This window comes from Neophocaena asiaeorientalis, unplaced genomic scaffold (assembly GCF_003031525.2).
Source record: "Neophocaena asiaeorientalis asiaeorientalis breed wild unplaced genomic scaffold, Neophocaena_asiaeorientalis_V1.1 scaffold145, whole genome shotgun sequence".
Taxonomy (NCBI): Eukaryota; Metazoa; Chordata; class Mammalia; order Artiodactyla; family Phocoenidae; genus Neophocaena; species Neophocaena asiaeorientalis.
The window spans coordinates 115,999-133,588 of record NW_020172629.1 but is presented as its reverse complement, the minus strand read 5'-3'; the positions used below and the strand labels follow the sequence as shown (position 1 = coordinate 133,588).

The following is a 17,590-nucleotide window of genomic DNA, read 5'->3' as shown; positions in this document are numbered from 1 at the left end:
TATATTCTTTTGATTAAAAAAGAGAGACCATCTGACACAATGGAAAAGCATAGGCTTCATAGCTGAGTTTTAAAATAATCTGAGTTCCACTATGAGTTTATTGTGCAACTTTGGGCAAATTTTTAAACTTCTGATTCCTGATCTGTTAAATGTTACACCACCTGCTTTGCAGTATTATATGGTTTACATGTAGTGTATTCTGGGTGCTGGTATCATTTTTAGTCATTACCTTATATACAGCTCATACCTAACAGAATTTGTGACAACTCAGTAAAGGCTTTTTCAAAGTTAATTCTGTTTATCAGGCTGTTGCCAGGGAATTGTGAGAGGATAACTATTTGGTCTCCCTGGAAGATATAAGACATTTAATGAGAAAATAAGAGTAACATTTTTAACTAGTATATATTTGTTTTATTATTTGTGTCTGTTAGAGATGTTGGTTTTTGTTCATAAATAACTTTGTGTTGTGGAGTGGAATTTAGTAAATCTGGAACCCATGTTTCAGTCTTAGTTGCAGAAGAAACCAGGTAGATTTCATCAAAAAGTGGGGTTTTACATGGATCTTTAGCTAAGTATAATACACTATTTGATTTGCCCTACTATTATATTTCTGATGAATAACCCCTTCAAACATATTTGTTTTTCAACTGAAATCTAGCAAATATAGCAGTTCAGAGATAGTTTAAAATGTTCAGAAATTAGGTTGTCACCATAAAATTCATTCTACTTTTTATCAAAATGAAAGTTTTAAAGATGTCGTAAGAAATTAAAGTTCTTTTCCCTTTCCATTTCTTTTTTTCTATTTCATTTTTTAAAAGTTTTTTTCCCCTTGAACTGAAATGTGGAATAAACCTATTTGTAAATTTTACTTATTTTAGGATGGCAGTATAACACATCAGATTTCTAGGCCTAATCCTCCAAATTTTGGTCCAGGCTTTGTCAGTAAGTATAAATCTAATTAGTTACCTGTTCTCTGGGGATTGCTTGTTTGCACTATATTTGTGTTCTTTTAAAATCTTGGAGTTAGTTTAGGTATGTTATTTTAAGTCGAAGTGCCCTCATCTTTTATTAAACATCACTGCCCTATCCGGCATCTTTTCCTCAAGGCATGTATTTCATTCCTTTTTTTCCGTGCATGAATAATTATGGTTAGAGATAAATATTTTAATACAGAAAGATCATCTTCCCCGTTCTCTTCAGTGTTGCTGCTATTTTTTGTATGTAGATTGGGCACTTTACAATCTGTAGAATTAAACCACTTCTTTTCTAATGACTGTCTGCCTAAGTGACAAGGACACTAAATGGGAACAACAAAGGGAAAGATAAGCTGGGTTAGCAGCATGGTGTGAAGTCAGGGATGCAGGATGCCATTGATCCTTTCTAGTTACTTTCAGGGGTCCCAAGGTGGTTCAGGATAGCGTTTAAAGTTCTCCCCAAACTGAACCTTTCTGAAATCTTCAGACTGTTTAGCTAACTTTTTTTTCACCATTATTTTTCATTTTGCTCACCTCTGCTCTCCTGGTTCCAGAAACCAGAAAGGCTTTCCTTGCGGTAGGTCTCATTCTACCAGAAGCAGAACTTCTGAAATCTTGTGAAAAAGCCTGTTCTGAAAAATGCCCTTCAAATTTGGTAGACTAGATTTCAAGTTCATACATGTACTGGAACTTCTGGGTTTAAGAACAAACCCAAAGTCTGACCTTTTGAAATTACCCCTGCACTAATTATTATAATTTGCATACATATTCGCATTAAAAACAAGTAAACAACTGTAACCAACTGGCTTTTTCTGGCTTTATTGCGCCCATTGGCTTTGGTTGGATTCTTATTGTATGACAATATTCTGTTATCATTGATGTAATTTTTCAGCTAATGTCCTTCTTGGAATTGTATTTATTTATTTCTTTGTCTTAAAGTGAGTCAAAAAGGTATATTCTGAATTTCACAACCATAAGGTGACTTTTTTTTTTTTTGAACTTGGCATCAGTGAAGTAAAGTGCCCTTAAAGAATTAAGAAGGAATATTGCTACAAGATGAAGAGATACAACTATTTGGGGAGATATTAATGACAGTCATACAAGTAGAGAAGATTTTACTTGATTAATGGCTTAATTATAGACATATAAATGACGAAATTCATAAAAATTACCAATGTTTTTAACTTACGGATTTCCTCTATAAAACAGACTTCATTTTGGTCCTTTCTAAAGCTTTCTAGGTTCCCTCCCTCATAGTTTAGGACATACTTTCACCATTTAGAAATAGGGGAAACCCATAAACTTAGGGAAATTAGCATGGGAAATGATACCTAATCCATGCTCTGGACCTTAATAGGTTATGTCTTACTTTGTCTCTTCAAAATCTGTAAAGTTGAATTAATCAAATACAAATATAGTTCGATATATAGTTTGGCTTATGGGTTAGAGAATTTGATAGTTTAGTAGATAAATAGTGTTCCATTAGATAAGTCTTTTGCTTTTCAAAGATTGGGTTTATAATATTTATATTAGCCTGTGTCCTAAAACATGCATTCTTTGGTTTTCTTAAATATTTTTCTAAAATCTTATACTTTATATAGTTATTTACTATTATGTTTTCAAAATATCTATTACAAGGTCATGATGAAAATGTTTCCTTACAAAATGGATTTGTGTAACTTATATTGGACTCTTTGGAAAATTAACACAGGTGAATTTTAACTTTTTTCCTCAGATGATTCACAACGTAAACAGTATGAAGAATGGCTTCAGGAGACCCAACAGCTTCTTCAGATGCAGCAGAAATATCTTGAAGAACAAATCGGTGCACACAGGAAATCCAAAAAGGCCCTTTCAGCTAAACAACGTACCGCCAAGAAAGCTGGGCGTGAGTTTCCAGAAGAGGATGCAGAGCAGCTCAAGCACGTCACTGAACAGCAAAGCATGGTTCAGAAGCAGCTAGAACAGGTAACAAATAGGTTTGCAAGACAGAAGCAGTTGTTAATGCATAGAATGTTTTGGTCTGTCATTGATGAATTGTAAAGGATTTCGATTGGTGTTAAATGGCACACAGAAGTGCACTGTCAAAGTGACAGCTCTGAGACCTCTTACTAACTGAAGAAATAACCCCTGTCCTTGCCCCAGAGTCGTGGTCACACAGCACGTACTTTGAGTAAGCGCCACTGATGAGAGAAGTTCTCATAATCCTGACCTAGAAGAACTGTTTTCATACTGGTATAGCTAATACAGCTGGGGAAATTCAGTTACATTCCCTGTTCTGAGAAGTCACTGTGCAGAGTCTTAGCTTTCCTGAGGACAGCTCATGGGGAGATCCTAGGCTTTCTACTTGGAGTTGACCTTTGCTTTGCCGTGTCCTTTGGTTCCTTAGTTTCTAATGGAATTTCAGATAGAGCATTTGAATCATTTTACGCGGGCCTCTCACTGCCGTGGCCTCTCCCGTTGTGGAGCACAGGCCCCGGATGTGCAGGCTCAGCGGCCATGGCTCACGGGCCCAGCCGCTTCGCGGCATGTGGGATCCTCCCGGACCGGGGCACGAACCCGCGTCCCCTGCATCGGCAGGCGGACTCTCAACCACTGCGCCACCAGGGAAGCCCCCCATAGTATGTTTTTATTAGTATTCCTTCTCAATATCATTTTGGTCTTAAAGTACATTGATGTATCTTATGTAAAGGACTCATTCCTGAAAAATGAGATCATTTTGCTGTTACTTTCCATTATGAGCCTGATGTTTCTGAAAATGCACATACTGAAATATCAGTTATACTCAAGAAGAAGTAAAATTTTAAATTTTTATTTAGTGTTCAAAATGTTTTAAGTGGCCACTCCTAGGTACTCAATGAATTAAAAACTTAGGTTCACACACAAACCTGTACACAAATATTGACTGCATCTCTAACACACTCACCAAAAACTGGGAACCCCTGGACTGTCCTTCAGTATCTTGACTGTGGTGATGGCCACACTAATCTCTACCCATGTTAAAGCTCATAGAATTGTACACCAAAAAAGGTCAATCTTGCTTTTGATTGTCAATTTAAATCTTACTCCCAATGTTAATAGTGGAAAGGGAGGAATTCAGAGCAGATTGAATCAGTAAAAATCACAGAAGCGCTTTCTGTGTAGTGAACACAGTTACATGCCCTGTCTTACCTGACGTTCTCTATAACCTTATGAACAAGGTAGTATTATCACCATGTTACACGTGAGGAATCTGCTGAGTCATTGTGGAGGTAGGTGACATAACTGATCATTGGAGTAGGGATTTCAACTGTGGCATTTCATCTCCAAGCTATAGCTCCCACAGTAATGTCCCAACAACACGCTGATTACAGTATGATTTCCATTGTTTAAAACCAGGACTATTCCGGAATGAGAGGTTTCCTTTCTCTTTAAATTTACTTTCTGGGGCTGTGTTTATTTCAAGTAAAAATGCTTTTAAGGATTTCTTTATAACTTATTTTTAGCCTTTTTATTGCCTTCTGGTATTTTTATATAAATTTTTTATGACGAGGGCCTAGCTTTTTTGCATATCCATGGATCAAATCCTGTTTAGAAGGTAATACTATACTTGGGAAATAGGACACATCATCTGCTACAACACAGTTGCCTGCAGTCCAGTGTAATCTTATTAAGATAAGCAATTCATGACAACGTTTTTAAGAGAATTTTAAAATGTCACGGCAAAGGCATGGATCACCGCATTCTGTATTCCAGTTAGTGTTCTGGTGCTTCATGTATGTTCATACTCATTCGCCAGTCCGATGGTAATTCCTCAGTTCTAGCTAGTAAGCCAGTCAGGAAAGAGAAGAAAAGAAGTAGGAGTTGCCACAGCTACGGGAAAAGAGACCAGAACCATTATGTGCAGAGAATATGCTAGTCTGCCTGGGAAACTGTTGAAAATAAGTTGAAAACCTGTCAGAACTGGCTCGGTGTGCTAGTATAGTACACAAAAATTGAGTGATTTGGGAGGGTATGTACATCATCTTGCACCCCTTTCTCCCAGCTCCCTAAGTGAGGTGGTGTGTCCTTAGGACGCAGGTTGTATCTTCATTGAGATTGGTCTGTAGCATCTGCCCATGGGGGGGGTACAAAGGCTTTTGGGGATTAATTAACTGACACAAGTCAGTCATTATATTAGGAGCCTCTTAGGAACTGTTCAAAACGTTACCTCAGAGCTTTTACATATTTCAGAAATTATAATTTGAATATGTTACCCATTAAATTCAAGGAGTTTTATTGCCAATCTAGTCTTTTTAACCTGGAGGGGAGGGTGTGGTATATGTACAGGTAATTCATCTTGTCTTAACATGTTGTGCACTTCTGTATACTTAAGAAATGAAATCTTAACACGTTTAAATGGTTAAAGCTTGAGTTAAATCTCACAGTTAGTCTAACCTTATATATTAATGTAACTTCTGAAGAAGTTAACAGTTAGCTGATTCCTGTGTAGCCTTTATTTTATTTTTATATGTAGTTTATGACTCAGAGAAAGATTTTCTTAAATATTTATTTCAGAAAAATGTTTTTCAAATTTGTTTTTGGTATTTCATATTTAGAAACATGCTATTATTGAAAAGCTTGGCAGTTTTAGTTGATCAGTCCTTCCTTTCTTTTTTTTTTTTTTTTTCCCCCTTGGTGATTTTTGCCATTGCCTAAGCAAGATATTTTTGCCTCTGCTGGATATAACTGCGTTCTCTATAACCTCCACCATAATCGTCAGCCAGTGTTTTTATTTGACACCCGTAGCACATATAAACGAGTAAGATTTAATTTTGCTCTTCCAGATTCGTAAACAACAGAAAGAGCACGCCGAGTTGATTGAAGATTACCGGATCAAGCAGCAGCAGCAGTGCGCCATGGCCCCGCCCGCCGTGATGCCAGGCGTCCAGCCCCCGCTGCCCCTGGTGCCAGGTGCCGCCCCGCCCCCCATGAGCCAGTCCAGCTTCCCCATGGCACCACTGCAGCTACAGCACCAGCAGCACACCGCGGTCATTCCCGGCCACACGAGCCCTGCGGGAACGCCCAGTTTGCCCAGTTTCCCTGGGTGGCAGCCTCCCGGTGCTCCTTCCCGCCCCGCCCTCAACCCTCCTAGGATTCAGCCTCCAGTGGCCCAGTTACCAATAAAAACTTGCCCCCCAGCCCCAGGGGCAGTGTCAAATGCAAATCCACAGAGTGGACCGCCACCACGGGTGGAATTCGATGACAATAACCCCTTTAGTGAAAGTTTTCAAGAACGGGAACGTAAGGAACGTTTACGAGAACAGCAGGAGAGACAACGAATCCAGCTCATGCAAGAAGTAGATAGACAGAGAGCTTTGCAGCAGAGGGTGGAAATGGAGCAGCACGGCATGATGGGCTCAGAACTAAGCAGCAGGACACCTGTGTCCCAGATTCCATTCTACGCTTCTGACCTGCCTTGTGATTTTACGCAACCTCCAAGACCCCTTCCGCAGCCTCCGCAGCAGCAACAGCAAGCGGGCCCGGTTTTACAGCAGCAGAACCTACAGCAAGGGTCTATTAATTCACCACCCACCCCAACTTTCATGCAAACCAGTGAGCGAAGGCACATGGGACCTCCCTCGTTCGTTCCTGACTCACCGTCAATTCCTGGTGGAAGCCCAAATTTCCATTCTGTGAAGCCGGTACATGGAGGTGTTCCTGGGGCCAGCTTCCAGCAATCCCCGGTGAGGCCTCCTTTTACACCCGCTTTACCTGCAGCACCTCCAGTGGCTAATAGCAGTCTTCCCTGTGGCCAAGACCCGGCTGTAAGCCGTGGACAGAGTTACCCAGGATCAGCCCCGTCTCTCATTCAGCTGTATTCTGACATAATCCCGGAAGAGAAAGGGAAAAAGAAGAGAACAAGAAAGAAGAAGAAAGACGACGATGCGGAATCTACCAAGGCACCTTCTACTCCCCACTCGGATGTAACTGCTCCACCAACCCCGGGTGTCTCGGAAGCTGCCTCTGCTCCCGCAGTGAACACACCCGGCGAGCTCCCTCAGCAAGGAGAACCTGAGGCGGCGGAACCGGGCGGCCTATCGCCTCCTGACCCGGCAGCGGGCCCGCTGCGCGCAGAGCCAGAGAACGAACTGCCCAGCGGTGACTTCGCACGAGGGACCCCAGGTCAGCAGACCTGTGCGAGTGCAGAGGTGGATAAGCGCCCCCTCGACGCGCCTGCCCCCGCTGGGGAGATGAAACTGGAGTCAGCTGAGCCGGAGCGGCGCCCTGGCCCAGATGGACCTGAACTGGAGGAGCGCCCTGGGGATCGGGCCAAAGAAAGGGCTGTGGCCGGCGCTGCCTGCCCGGGGCAGAGTCCTCCCCGACCTGCCGGCGCTCCTGCTGCCAAAGGAGATTCAGGCAATGAGCTTCTGAAGCACCTGCTGAAAAATAAAAAGGCATCTTCCCTTTTAAATCAAAAACCGGAAGGGAGTTTTTGTTCAGAAGACGACGGTACGAAGGATAACAAACTGGTGGAGAGGCAGAACCCAGCCGACGTGGTAAGTGTGGCTCAGGAGAACAACTTGCTTTTTTCCCCTTTTATTTTAAATTATGGTTACAACAGATTAGTGCCAACTGCTGTATTGATTTCAGCGCTATCTTTTATAACCTTTTTACTCTGGAGTAAAAAACCGCAGACCTCATGTTTTGGTTTATACCTATAAACTATATCAAGTAATAATTTGTTTACTGTATCTTTCAAAAATCAGAGAGCTGTAGGGTCATGCGTTTCATACGTAACATATTCCTGTCAGCTGATTATCGCCACATTGAGTTGATCTAACTAAAACAAAGAAGTAAACATCTACACGTCCTAATTGCAGATAGAGTGCAGTTTCCATTAACCTCTTTGAAATATAGAAAATAGCTCACGCACCCTGTTAACACCCTTGGGGACTCTCAGGAATAACCCATATTGGGAATCTATTCTGTTGCAAAGTATTAATACTTTATAGAAACACAGTTTTACAGGTAGATGCTATTTTATCTTTGTGGTTTTCCATGTGTCGATATTTTGCCCTTTTTAAGTTTTTAAGTGTTAGACTTTTTTTTTTTTCCGGCTGCGTTGAGTCTTCGCTGCTGCACGCGGGCTTTCTCTAGTTGCAGCGAGCGGGGGCCACTCTTCGTTGCAGTGCGCGGGCCTCTCCTGTTGCGGAGCACGGGCTCTAGGCGCACAGGCTTCAATAGTTGTGGCATGCAGGCTCAGTAGTTGTGGTGCGCGGGCTTAGTTGCTCTGCAGCACGTGGGATCTTCTAGGACCAGGGATCGAACCCGTGTCCCCTGCATTGGCAGGTGGATTCTCAACCACTGTGCCACCAGGGAAGTCCCCTTTTTAAGTTATAGAACATTGGATTTGCTTTTGTTTTTTCATTTGATGAAGAACTTTGTTGTAAATATACCTTTACAAGATTTGATCTCCTGCATTTCAGTGAACTTCCTTGACATATTTCCCAAACTGGAGTTTTCTAGGTTGTAGGAATTGGTTGACTTGTTTTATCTTTCAAATGCTACACTACCTTGGCTATTGTGTTCATAAAGCTTTCCCTATAGTGCTTCTCAAATTAGATTTAAAATTTTTCATTTTTTTAATTGAATGAGGTGGAGTGCTATATATTTAGTTGTCCAAATTTGCAATTTTAAGATTGTTAGTGAAGCCATTTGTTTAGCAAGTATTGGCTTACTCTTTGTTTTCTCTTATTTGTCTGATTCAGTAGAGGTTGAGTGGTAACCCCATAGAGTCATGTAATTTTTGTAAATTTTGGTGGTGGTAACTTTTTCAGTCATATTTGTCATCAGCAAATAGGCCTGATCTCTAGCTACTTTGTCCATTGCATCCTCTGCCCCTAGGAATACCAGGCTACTTGCAGTCCCTGAGTGTCTTTCTGATTTTACCCTTCCATATATGGCCATATGCTGCTGTTTTTGCCCTTCTTTGTTTTTTTTTACATCTGGCCAATATCTGTATCTTTTAAGGCTCAGTTCTGGAATCATCTTCCCCAGATACCTTACTCAGCTCAGCCAGTCTCAAATAAGTGGATGCCCGTGTGCTTACATAGCAGTTTCTCTAGTACCACTGAGCACAGACGGCTCCTTGAAGGGTGTAGACGGCATCCTGAGCGCCTTTCTCTCTCAATACCACATAGTTGGTACTCGGTGGAGTGAAGTTAGGTCCTAATACTAGTGATTATATGTAAAAAAACATTTATATTGGGTGTTATGATAGAAAAAGGGATGAGATCAATTAGTATATGTATAAATGTTTGGACTATGTCACATGTTCTCATATCCATCTGGGAGGGCAGCAAGGGGCGGAGGCCCTGGATTACTAGGGGTGATGCCTTCTTAAGCACATTCTAGGGGTTACACTGTGCTCGGCGCTTGCCCTGAGGTACGGCAGGCACAATTATTATTCCCGTTTTACAAATGATGAAATTCATTTACTTTCTAGTCACACTGAAGGCAGAATTGTTGTGGCAGTAGCTGGACAGGCCCAGTTTGTCCTCCGTGCTGAGGACATGTGTTTTCTCACACATAAGCTGGCATTAGTTGTAGCGTAGGGGTAAAGCCTTGGGAGGCTTTGAGAGCTCACATCACTCAGCTTGCGTCAAATCCATGTTCCGTCTCTTTCCAGCGTGCAGCCTGGGCAGGTCAGGCTTTCTGAGCCTCAGTTTCCTCATCTGTAAAACAGGATTAGTAATGCTCCCTGTTACTGGGTTGCCACAGGGATTAAAGGAATTAGGGTACACCTTGTGCTTGTGATATTAATAAAAGGTGGTGCATACCCATGACTACCAATGACATATCTAGGAATCTGGCAAGAGGAACGTAAAATTCTAATATGTGCAAAGGTGTGACCACGTGAATAGCTAATGAATGACTTTATCTTTACTAATAGATAAAAGTGAGAGAAAACAACCTAAATCCACTAGTGTAGTTATTGATTGGATTATTGTTTCTGTATATCTGTATCTGAATATACAGATTTTTTGCAGCCATTAAAATTTGTTACGTATGAATGTTTAGTGTCACGGGGAACAAACCACGTCAAGTTTAAAAGGCAACCACCAGAATAAAAGAATACTGAGTGTGATTCATTGTGTGTTTAGCAAAATACATGTAGGCATAGATAAAAGATCGAAAACAAATACATTAAAATGTGAACTATTCCTGTGTCGGGCAAACTTTTGGGTGATTTTTAATCTTTTGTGTTCTTCTGTAATTAAAAGTATTCTTTGAACTGTAGTGATAGCTGCTTTTTAGGGAAGTTGTGAGGATTGGAGAAGTCTGTTCAGCACTTACAGTGCCTGACCCTGCTGCACACCTAATAAGCGGTTGCATTGTTCTTCTCTTATAAGCTGGTAAGAAGTGCTTGTTGGGCCTTGCTCTGTGCTACTCACACTGCAGTCCTTGAGGACTGGCGGCATCGGCCTTACCTGGGAGCTTTTCAGGAAGCAGGATATTGTGCCCCCAGCACAGGTGTACCAGTCAGAAGGTGCTTTTTAACAAGATTGCAGGTGATTCGCATTCATATGGACATGAGAGGCACAGCTCTAGGCCCGGGTTCTCTGAACTTTAATGTATCAGAATCACCTGGAGGGCTTGTTAAAGGTTTGGATTCAGTAGGTCTGGGGTGGGACCAGAGAATGTGCATTTCTAACTGTCCTCGGCGGTGCTCCTTCTGCCGCTCTGGGGACCACCCTTTGAGAACCGTCGATCTAGCCCTGGGATGGGCACTGTGTTCCTGCTTCCATATCCCCTCTTTTTTGTATGAGCCAGGAATGGTTTTTACACTTTTTAATGGTTGAAGAAAATCTGAAACAGAGTAGTGTTTCACAGCATGTGAAAATTATATGAAATTCAAGGTTCAGTGTCGATGAATTTAAAACATCTTATTAGACCATAGCCTAGCTCATTAGTTTATGAATTGTCTGTGGTTGATTTTGCAGTACCAGGGCAGAGAGTTGGGTAGCTGTATTTACTCTTTGGCCTTTTACAGAACAGTTTTGCCATCCATGCTCTAAGTCATTTAGATATATATAAATGGAAACTATGATCTGCAAACCCTCAAAGAATCAATGCGGAGCACATTAAAATAAGTTTAGCAACTATAGTTGCCTATAGCAAAGTATAGCTGTCAAGTTTAGAAATAATGGCCCCTAAAAATAGTCCCGTATTTTTAAGTATTGATAGTACTACCCTTAAAAACCTCTTTAAGGACTGGTTTGTTCTTAGCCATAGAGACAAAAGCAAAGAATAGGCTTATTTGCTATCATATAGGTCTTCTTTCATTGACTTTAAGTATGTAGCAGTTATTATTCAGTCAGATGTATGACCATGAACTAATTTGAATGAACAATGTTGTTTGTTTTTAGTGATCTCTGAGGCTAGCTGTTCCTCTCAACTGAGATGCATAGGCTGTGAAACTTTTCTGGAGCTTAGCAGTGGTGCCCGCATACCTTGTATTTCACCCATTCCTAAGGGGAGCCCAAATAAGCCCCCAAGACCACCATGCAGAGACCACCACAGCCATCTAGCTAAGAGCACCCCTTCCTCCACAGTTGCCAGTGGGCAGGAAGAAGGAGCTCTGGGCTGTCACTGGCACAAGTATGGGCAGGCCTGAGGAGTAATGCTTCCTCTGAAAGGGAGAATAGCCACACTTAAGAGTTCTGCTCTCTCCTCAGCTTACTGATTTCCATACTTGAGAATCATGTTTCAAAAAAGGGGTGCTGTTCTCAGAAAACAGGCCATTTGATGCCACCCATCTTCCCTCCTTACTTTGGGTGCCCACGTTAGGAACATTGTGTCTTAGGATGGAACTGGATTAGCAGGAGCTGGAATTCAAGCGTGTGGATAGTTCACTTATTTCTTAACCTTTCCAATTACATTAGCAAACTTTGGGGGCTCAAGTGCAAGGTGGTTTTGGATGTGGCAACAGCCAGTTGCCAAAAACAGATGGAGGAAGTGAAACCAAGAAACAGCGAAGCAAAAGGACTCAGAGGACCGGAGAGAAGGCAGCACCTCGGTCGAAGAAAAGGAAAAAGGAAGAAGAGGAGAAACAAGCGATGTTCTCTACCACCGACACCTTTACCCACCTGAAGCAGGTGAGTCTTTTGGAGCAGCCCCTTTAAAAATTCAAGGAAGTGAGACATCAGAAGCTTTTTCAACCCTGTTAAAGTGAAACTTTCCCAAAAGTAGAGAGTTAAGGGGTAAAAGACATCTCAACAAGCAACCTAATAGCTTTCCTATGTGCAAGCAAACTTGCACCTTATCCTACTGGCACCCCAAAATTTTAGTAAAATAGATGGATTGGTTGGCGCTGGTCAAGATTTACTTATATTCAAAGGGAGCAGCCTCAGCACCAAGAAAAATTCCGTCCACGTTACTTGTGACTCCGGATGCAAAGAAACACAGGCATTGGTCTCTCCCCCTAGTAGAGTGCATTCTTACACCTTTGTGGCTGTTACAGAAGGTGGGAGACAGCTGCTGAAGAGTGCCGTTGGGGGCACCTAGCCTCAGTTCAGCCCTGATTCTTGCTGAGCGAAGATAAGGAAGGTGTTTTTCTTGTTAGAAGCCTGGCAGCATCCCTTTAAGACAGATGAGAATAAGGCTCATTTTTAAGTATATCTCAAAGATTCCGTAGTCTCTCTCACTTATTCCAGCATTTTGATACTTGAATTTTTTAAGTCTTATTTTTCTCAAGCCTTATTTGACTAAGTTGCCTTGGGTCTTAGAAAAATTGAGAGACACTTGTTTTGTTTATCGTGTACATTACTCTTAAATGTGTTTTTCAATAGCAGCTCTCTCTGCTCCCTCTAATGGAACCAGTCATTGGAGTGAACTTTGCCCACTTTCTTCCTTACGGCAGTGGCCAGTTTAATAGTGGGAATCGACTTCTAGGAACTTTTGGCAGTGCTACCCTTGAAGGGGTTTCGGATTACTATTCTCAGTTGATCTACAAGGTATGTTTCTTTGCCAAGGTGTTACCTTGCTTCCTCTTTGGATGCCATATCAGAATTGGTAGAGCTTGTCTTGTTTTTCCATCTAGTTTACATCTATCTAATCTTCCAAGTTCCATTTAAACTCTAGTTCAACTAAAAGGTTAAAATTTTACCAGGTAAAGTGTTTCCAATATGAACATTTGAAATGTTTGTATAGGTCAGAATACAGATTGTGAAAAACATCCATTGTATATTTCTGTGGTAGGAAAATATGTATTTTCCTATAATCTTTATTAACTCTTAAGATGACTCCAAATTCAGAGTAAATAGAGTAAAAAATGTAGTTAGGAATTTACCCTGAAAAATACAATGAAAAAAACCTAAAAACTTATTTTGTCTAATAATTTAGGTACTAATTGCACCTGTGCATTAGTTCTTAGGCTACAAAAATAATATCAAAGTGAACCAAGTTTATCTTTTGGTAATATTTTTTTAACAAAGTTTTATGATAGGCTCATTAGATACTCTTTACTTCACATCTGACTTGTGTTAAGTGATCTTTTTTGCAAAAATATTTGAGAGTATCATCATTTTTTCTGAGGGCTTCTCTTCTTTAGTATTAAAATCATTCTCTTGTGACATTCCATTTATTATCGTTGTTGGCTTTTCTCTTCAGTTAGAACCTCTCCCAAGTCTTGTAAATGCCTTCTCTTCTGATGCAAGCTGTTCTCCACGCAACTTCATCATCTTCAGAAATCCTAGATCTTTGCAAGATTTGTAATTTTACCTTGCACTTGATTTGCATGGAATTATTGGTAGAGTCCAACAGTCCCTGAGAGACTAGTCAATGAATCAATGACAAATTGGTGACAGATGTTAAGCAGGGAGAAATGTTTGCGGGGAAACTACATTTGTTAAGGTTCAGTCCATTTAGTTGTTATTGCTACTCCTTTTGCTTCTTTTTGAGATTTTAGACAATCCAGATTCTAATATCTAAGATACAAGTTGCAGTTATGGATTAGGATCTTAAATTCTCAAGTTTTTGATGGAACTGGGGCATATCTTAATTTAATAAAGGAGTTTTTTGAGAACTCTCTACAATTTATTGGTCGAATTTAAAAGCTATCCTTCACTGGCTTTAACAGTGAAACTTGAAAAGAGTTGTATAGAATCAAATCAGGCACAGTATAAATTTGCTTCTTAATTTCAAAGCTAAGTACCCAAGCTGGGGAAAGTGAGCCAGTGGGTGGTATGTCCAGAGGATGATGGGTATTTGTTCCACTGAAATGCCTCCTGGCCTGTACGTTTCTTTTTCTTCTTGGTGTGCATTTTGGGAATGAAGGTGCCTCTGATTACATTTCTGTACCTTGCCTCCCTGTGCTGAAAATTCACAGAACTAAGTTTTAGCAAGGTCGTGGCATATTTGCTCAGTAGCATATAATTTAAAATTTTTTGGTCTCCTGCAGCAGAATAATTTAAGTAATCCTCCAACACCCCCTGCCTCTCTTCCTCCTACACCACCTCCTATGGCTTGTCCGAAGATGGCAAATGGTTTTGCAACAACTGAAGAACTTGCTGGAAAAGCTGGAGTTTTAGTGAGCCATGAAGGTAGGATGCCAAGCCTCCAAGTCTTGTACCTTTGAGGAGTTTGCCGGCTGTGCGTGGTGAAATGGCAGTTGGACTGTAAAGTTTACCCATTACCAGTTTTGACTGATTTATGGTTTTGTGTTTTTGCTCTTCCAGTTACCAAAAGCCTAGGACCTAAACCGTTTCACCTGCCGTTCAGACCACACGATGACTTGTTGGCCAGAGCGATTGCTCAAGGCCCAAAGACAGTGGACGTTCCTGCTTCACTCCCAACACCGCCTCATAATAATCAGGAGGAATTAAGGTAGAAGTTCCTTTTTCTCAAGTATTTTTTTAGTTATTTCATTTATTTAAAAACGTATTATGTGTTTGTATATAGCATAATGTCTGTAGGAAAAGCATGTAAAAACACTTAAAAGGTGAAATTTGGTGAATAATTTTCTGCAGAATTTAAAGTTTATAAAACATTCTTACTATTAAAAAGAATTCATTTGCGCACTTTAGAAATCTCATATGATATAGGAGGTTCAACAAGTAATAATAATCGAATAGACATTAAGGCATTGGGACTCTCCATGCAAAATATTTCAAAGATCATTGCCCTTTATAAGCTGTTAATGTGATTTACTGGGTTTATTGACGTTTGCAGATGTCAGAATAAAAGAGCGGCAGTCACAGAGCAGAGCATGCTTTTGTGGAAGAGAATTTAAGGGCTGTCCTGTCCACAGTTTGTAACTCCTTTGTGTCAGTTCTCTAGCCCCAGGATTCTGATGAGGGAAAATCAGCTTCTCCTAGTAGATAGTCACAACCCAGCCAGTTAGATCCAGGGGAGGTTCTTATATATATAGCTCATCAAATTATTCTCTCTTCTTGGAAAATCTGCTAACCACCCGCTCTTTGATAAGACGCCATTGGACTAAGACCCTTTACTGTATAAACGAGAAGACTGCGGACCACGGGGAAGTGACTTGTCCAAAGTTAGAACCCAGCTCTTTGTTTCTCCTGGACCTTACCGCTAGATTCGTGCCGGAGTTGTCACTCAGGGGCAGCTGCGGGAGGCGGCCTCCCGAGTGTGCGTGTCGGGGCCGCCCGCTCCGGGGTCTCACAGGGACCTCTTGGAAGCCTCTCTCGGGTCTCCTGTTAATGCTGCTTCTCACAGCCTTCCTTCAGCCTGACGGCGTCTCCTCTGGGGTGGGGGGGTGTGAGACCCCAGGTTCTCGAGCTGCCGTGCAACGTTTAGCCCAAGACCACACTCGCCCTACAGCCCCATTTGCCTTTGTAACCTTTAGCTTCTTGGACTAGACCAGTCTCTTCCTTTTTGCACTTCACTTTGTCAGTTAAGAGAAATGAAGGCCTATGAAGCCATAGTGGCCAGTGTTCCCGTCTGTGCGCGTGGGCCTGGGTGTGTGGTGGACTGCTGAAGCCATAGTGGCCGGTGTTCCCGTCTGTGCGCGCGGGCCTGGGTGTGTGGTGGACTGCTGAAGCCATAGTGGCCGGTGTTCCCGTCTGTGCGCGTGGGCCTGGGTGTGTGGTGGACTGCTGAAGCCATAGTGGCCGGTGTTCCCGTCTGTGCGCACGAGCCTGGGTGTGTGGTGGACTGCTCTTTCCTTTTTCAGCTACAGGAGTGTTCCCTAGTCTCAGTGATCTGGAGCTTTGCAAAGGTGTGAGTATCCATTCTTTCTATGCTGTGTTATATAATCTGAACGTCTTCCTCCTTTGGCAGGTCTTTAAACTTGGATGCTAAAGCTTTAGTCAGAAGGAAACATACCATTTAAATTACTTTATAGTTAAACATATTTCTTATTTTTTTCCCAAGAGATTTCCTGTTTGGCCCTGAACTGAATCTTTGGCTTCTCTGGTTATTGTCACTGTCCAAAGGTCACACACGTAGACAGGGCTGGGCTGGTGCGGGAAGCCCCCAGCGGCAGCCTTGCGCCTGCTGATGTGTATTTATTCTGCTCCCAGGACACAGGACCATGGGGGTGACCGGGACACCCCTGACAGTGTTGTGCCCTCGTCCTCTCCTGAGAGTGTGGTCGGCATGGAAGTGAGCAGATACCCAGACCTGTCCCTGGTCAAAGAGGAGCCTCCGGAGCCCGTGCCATCCCCCATCATTCCAATCCTCCCGAGCGGCACCGGGAAAGGTAGGGGGCGCAGTGCAGTGCGGGGGGTTGGCTGATACGAATGTTTAGAAAAGCTGTTAACACTCAACTCATTCTTCCTTTTTTAAGGGTTGGAATCTAGAAGGAATGACATCAAAACTGAGCCGGGCACTTTATTTTTCACGTCACCTTTTGGTGCATCCCCAAATGGTCCCCGATCGGGTCTCATATCTGTGGCAATCACTCTGCATCCTACAGCTGCTGAGGTAAAGATGGACTGGCTGTTGGACGTTGTAGAATATTACCCATTCCTAAAGGAGTGTCAGATGGCTCACGATGACACGTACAGCTGGGTCATCGCGGATAAAGATTAAAGTTAGGGCTTGGCTTAGCAGTCCCTTCAGACATCTACGCTGCTGTGAGTACTAGAAATTGATCTCGGCCTCAGTCAAGACAGAAAGGGCAAATTGAAGTCAGAGATCTCATTGTTTTAGTAAAGAATGTATAATGGTAAGAGCTCTTCAGAGAGTTGATAGCTATTTACACGTAGAAAATTAAGCAGTGAAGAGCTTTGTCAACAGTGAAAGTTTTCCAGAAGCACTGTGTTCAGGAAGCAGCTGCTCATATCAAACACTAGTACATGGCTGAGGGTTTCTTCATACTCTTAATTCTTGATGATGTTTCGTTGGCAACCAGACTCATAGCCTGTTGACAGGACCTTTTGGTCATCAGCAGAACATAGCAGTGGTGTGTTCTCGTGGACTGTGTCAGACTTCTGCCCAGAGCTGGGGGGGGGGGTCCCCTTGAAGGAAGCTTCTGACCAGCTGTAAAAACCATGACAAGGTTTAACTCATTCCTTGAATTGAAATGTCTAAGATAGTTTAACGTTCTCTCAAATATTTAACATTAATTGGAATCCCTGTATGAGAATTTCTGTATATGGAAGCTTTGTTTGGGTATTGGCTCATGA

The 17,590-nt window shown here is 42.0% G+C and overlaps 1 protein-coding gene across 15 annotated transcripts in view; it reads left to right on the top strand.

The window, feature by feature from the left end:
* Positions 1–17,590, top strand: part of KMT2C (lysine methyltransferase 2C) — a 206,933-nt gene that overhangs the window by 173,993 nt on the left and 15,350 nt on the right. For 12 of the 15 annotated variants that reach the window (XR_003002445.1, XM_024739165.1, XM_024739164.1 and 9 more), the window contains 9 exons: positions 879–942; positions 2,710–2,942; positions 5,780–7,492; positions 11,882–12,094; positions 12,788–12,952; positions 14,398–14,539; positions 14,675–14,822; positions 16,484–16,662; positions 16,750–16,886. Coding sequence is in view for 14 of the 15 variants with exons in the window: in XM_024739165.1 (XP_024594933.1) it covers positions 879–942; positions 2,710–2,942; positions 5,780–7,492; positions 11,882–12,094; positions 12,788–12,952; positions 14,398–14,539; positions 14,675–14,822; positions 16,484–16,662; positions 16,750–16,886 (2,994 nt within the window). In the remaining variant the exon portion in view is untranslated. The remainder of the gene's footprint in view (positions 1–878; positions 943–2,709; positions 2,943–5,779; positions 7,493–11,881; positions 12,095–12,787; positions 12,953–14,397; positions 14,540–14,674; positions 14,823–16,483; positions 16,663–16,749; positions 16,887–17,590) is intronic. The other 3 variants (XM_024739154.1, XM_024739159.1, XM_024739153.1) reach the window with 3 other exon arrangements.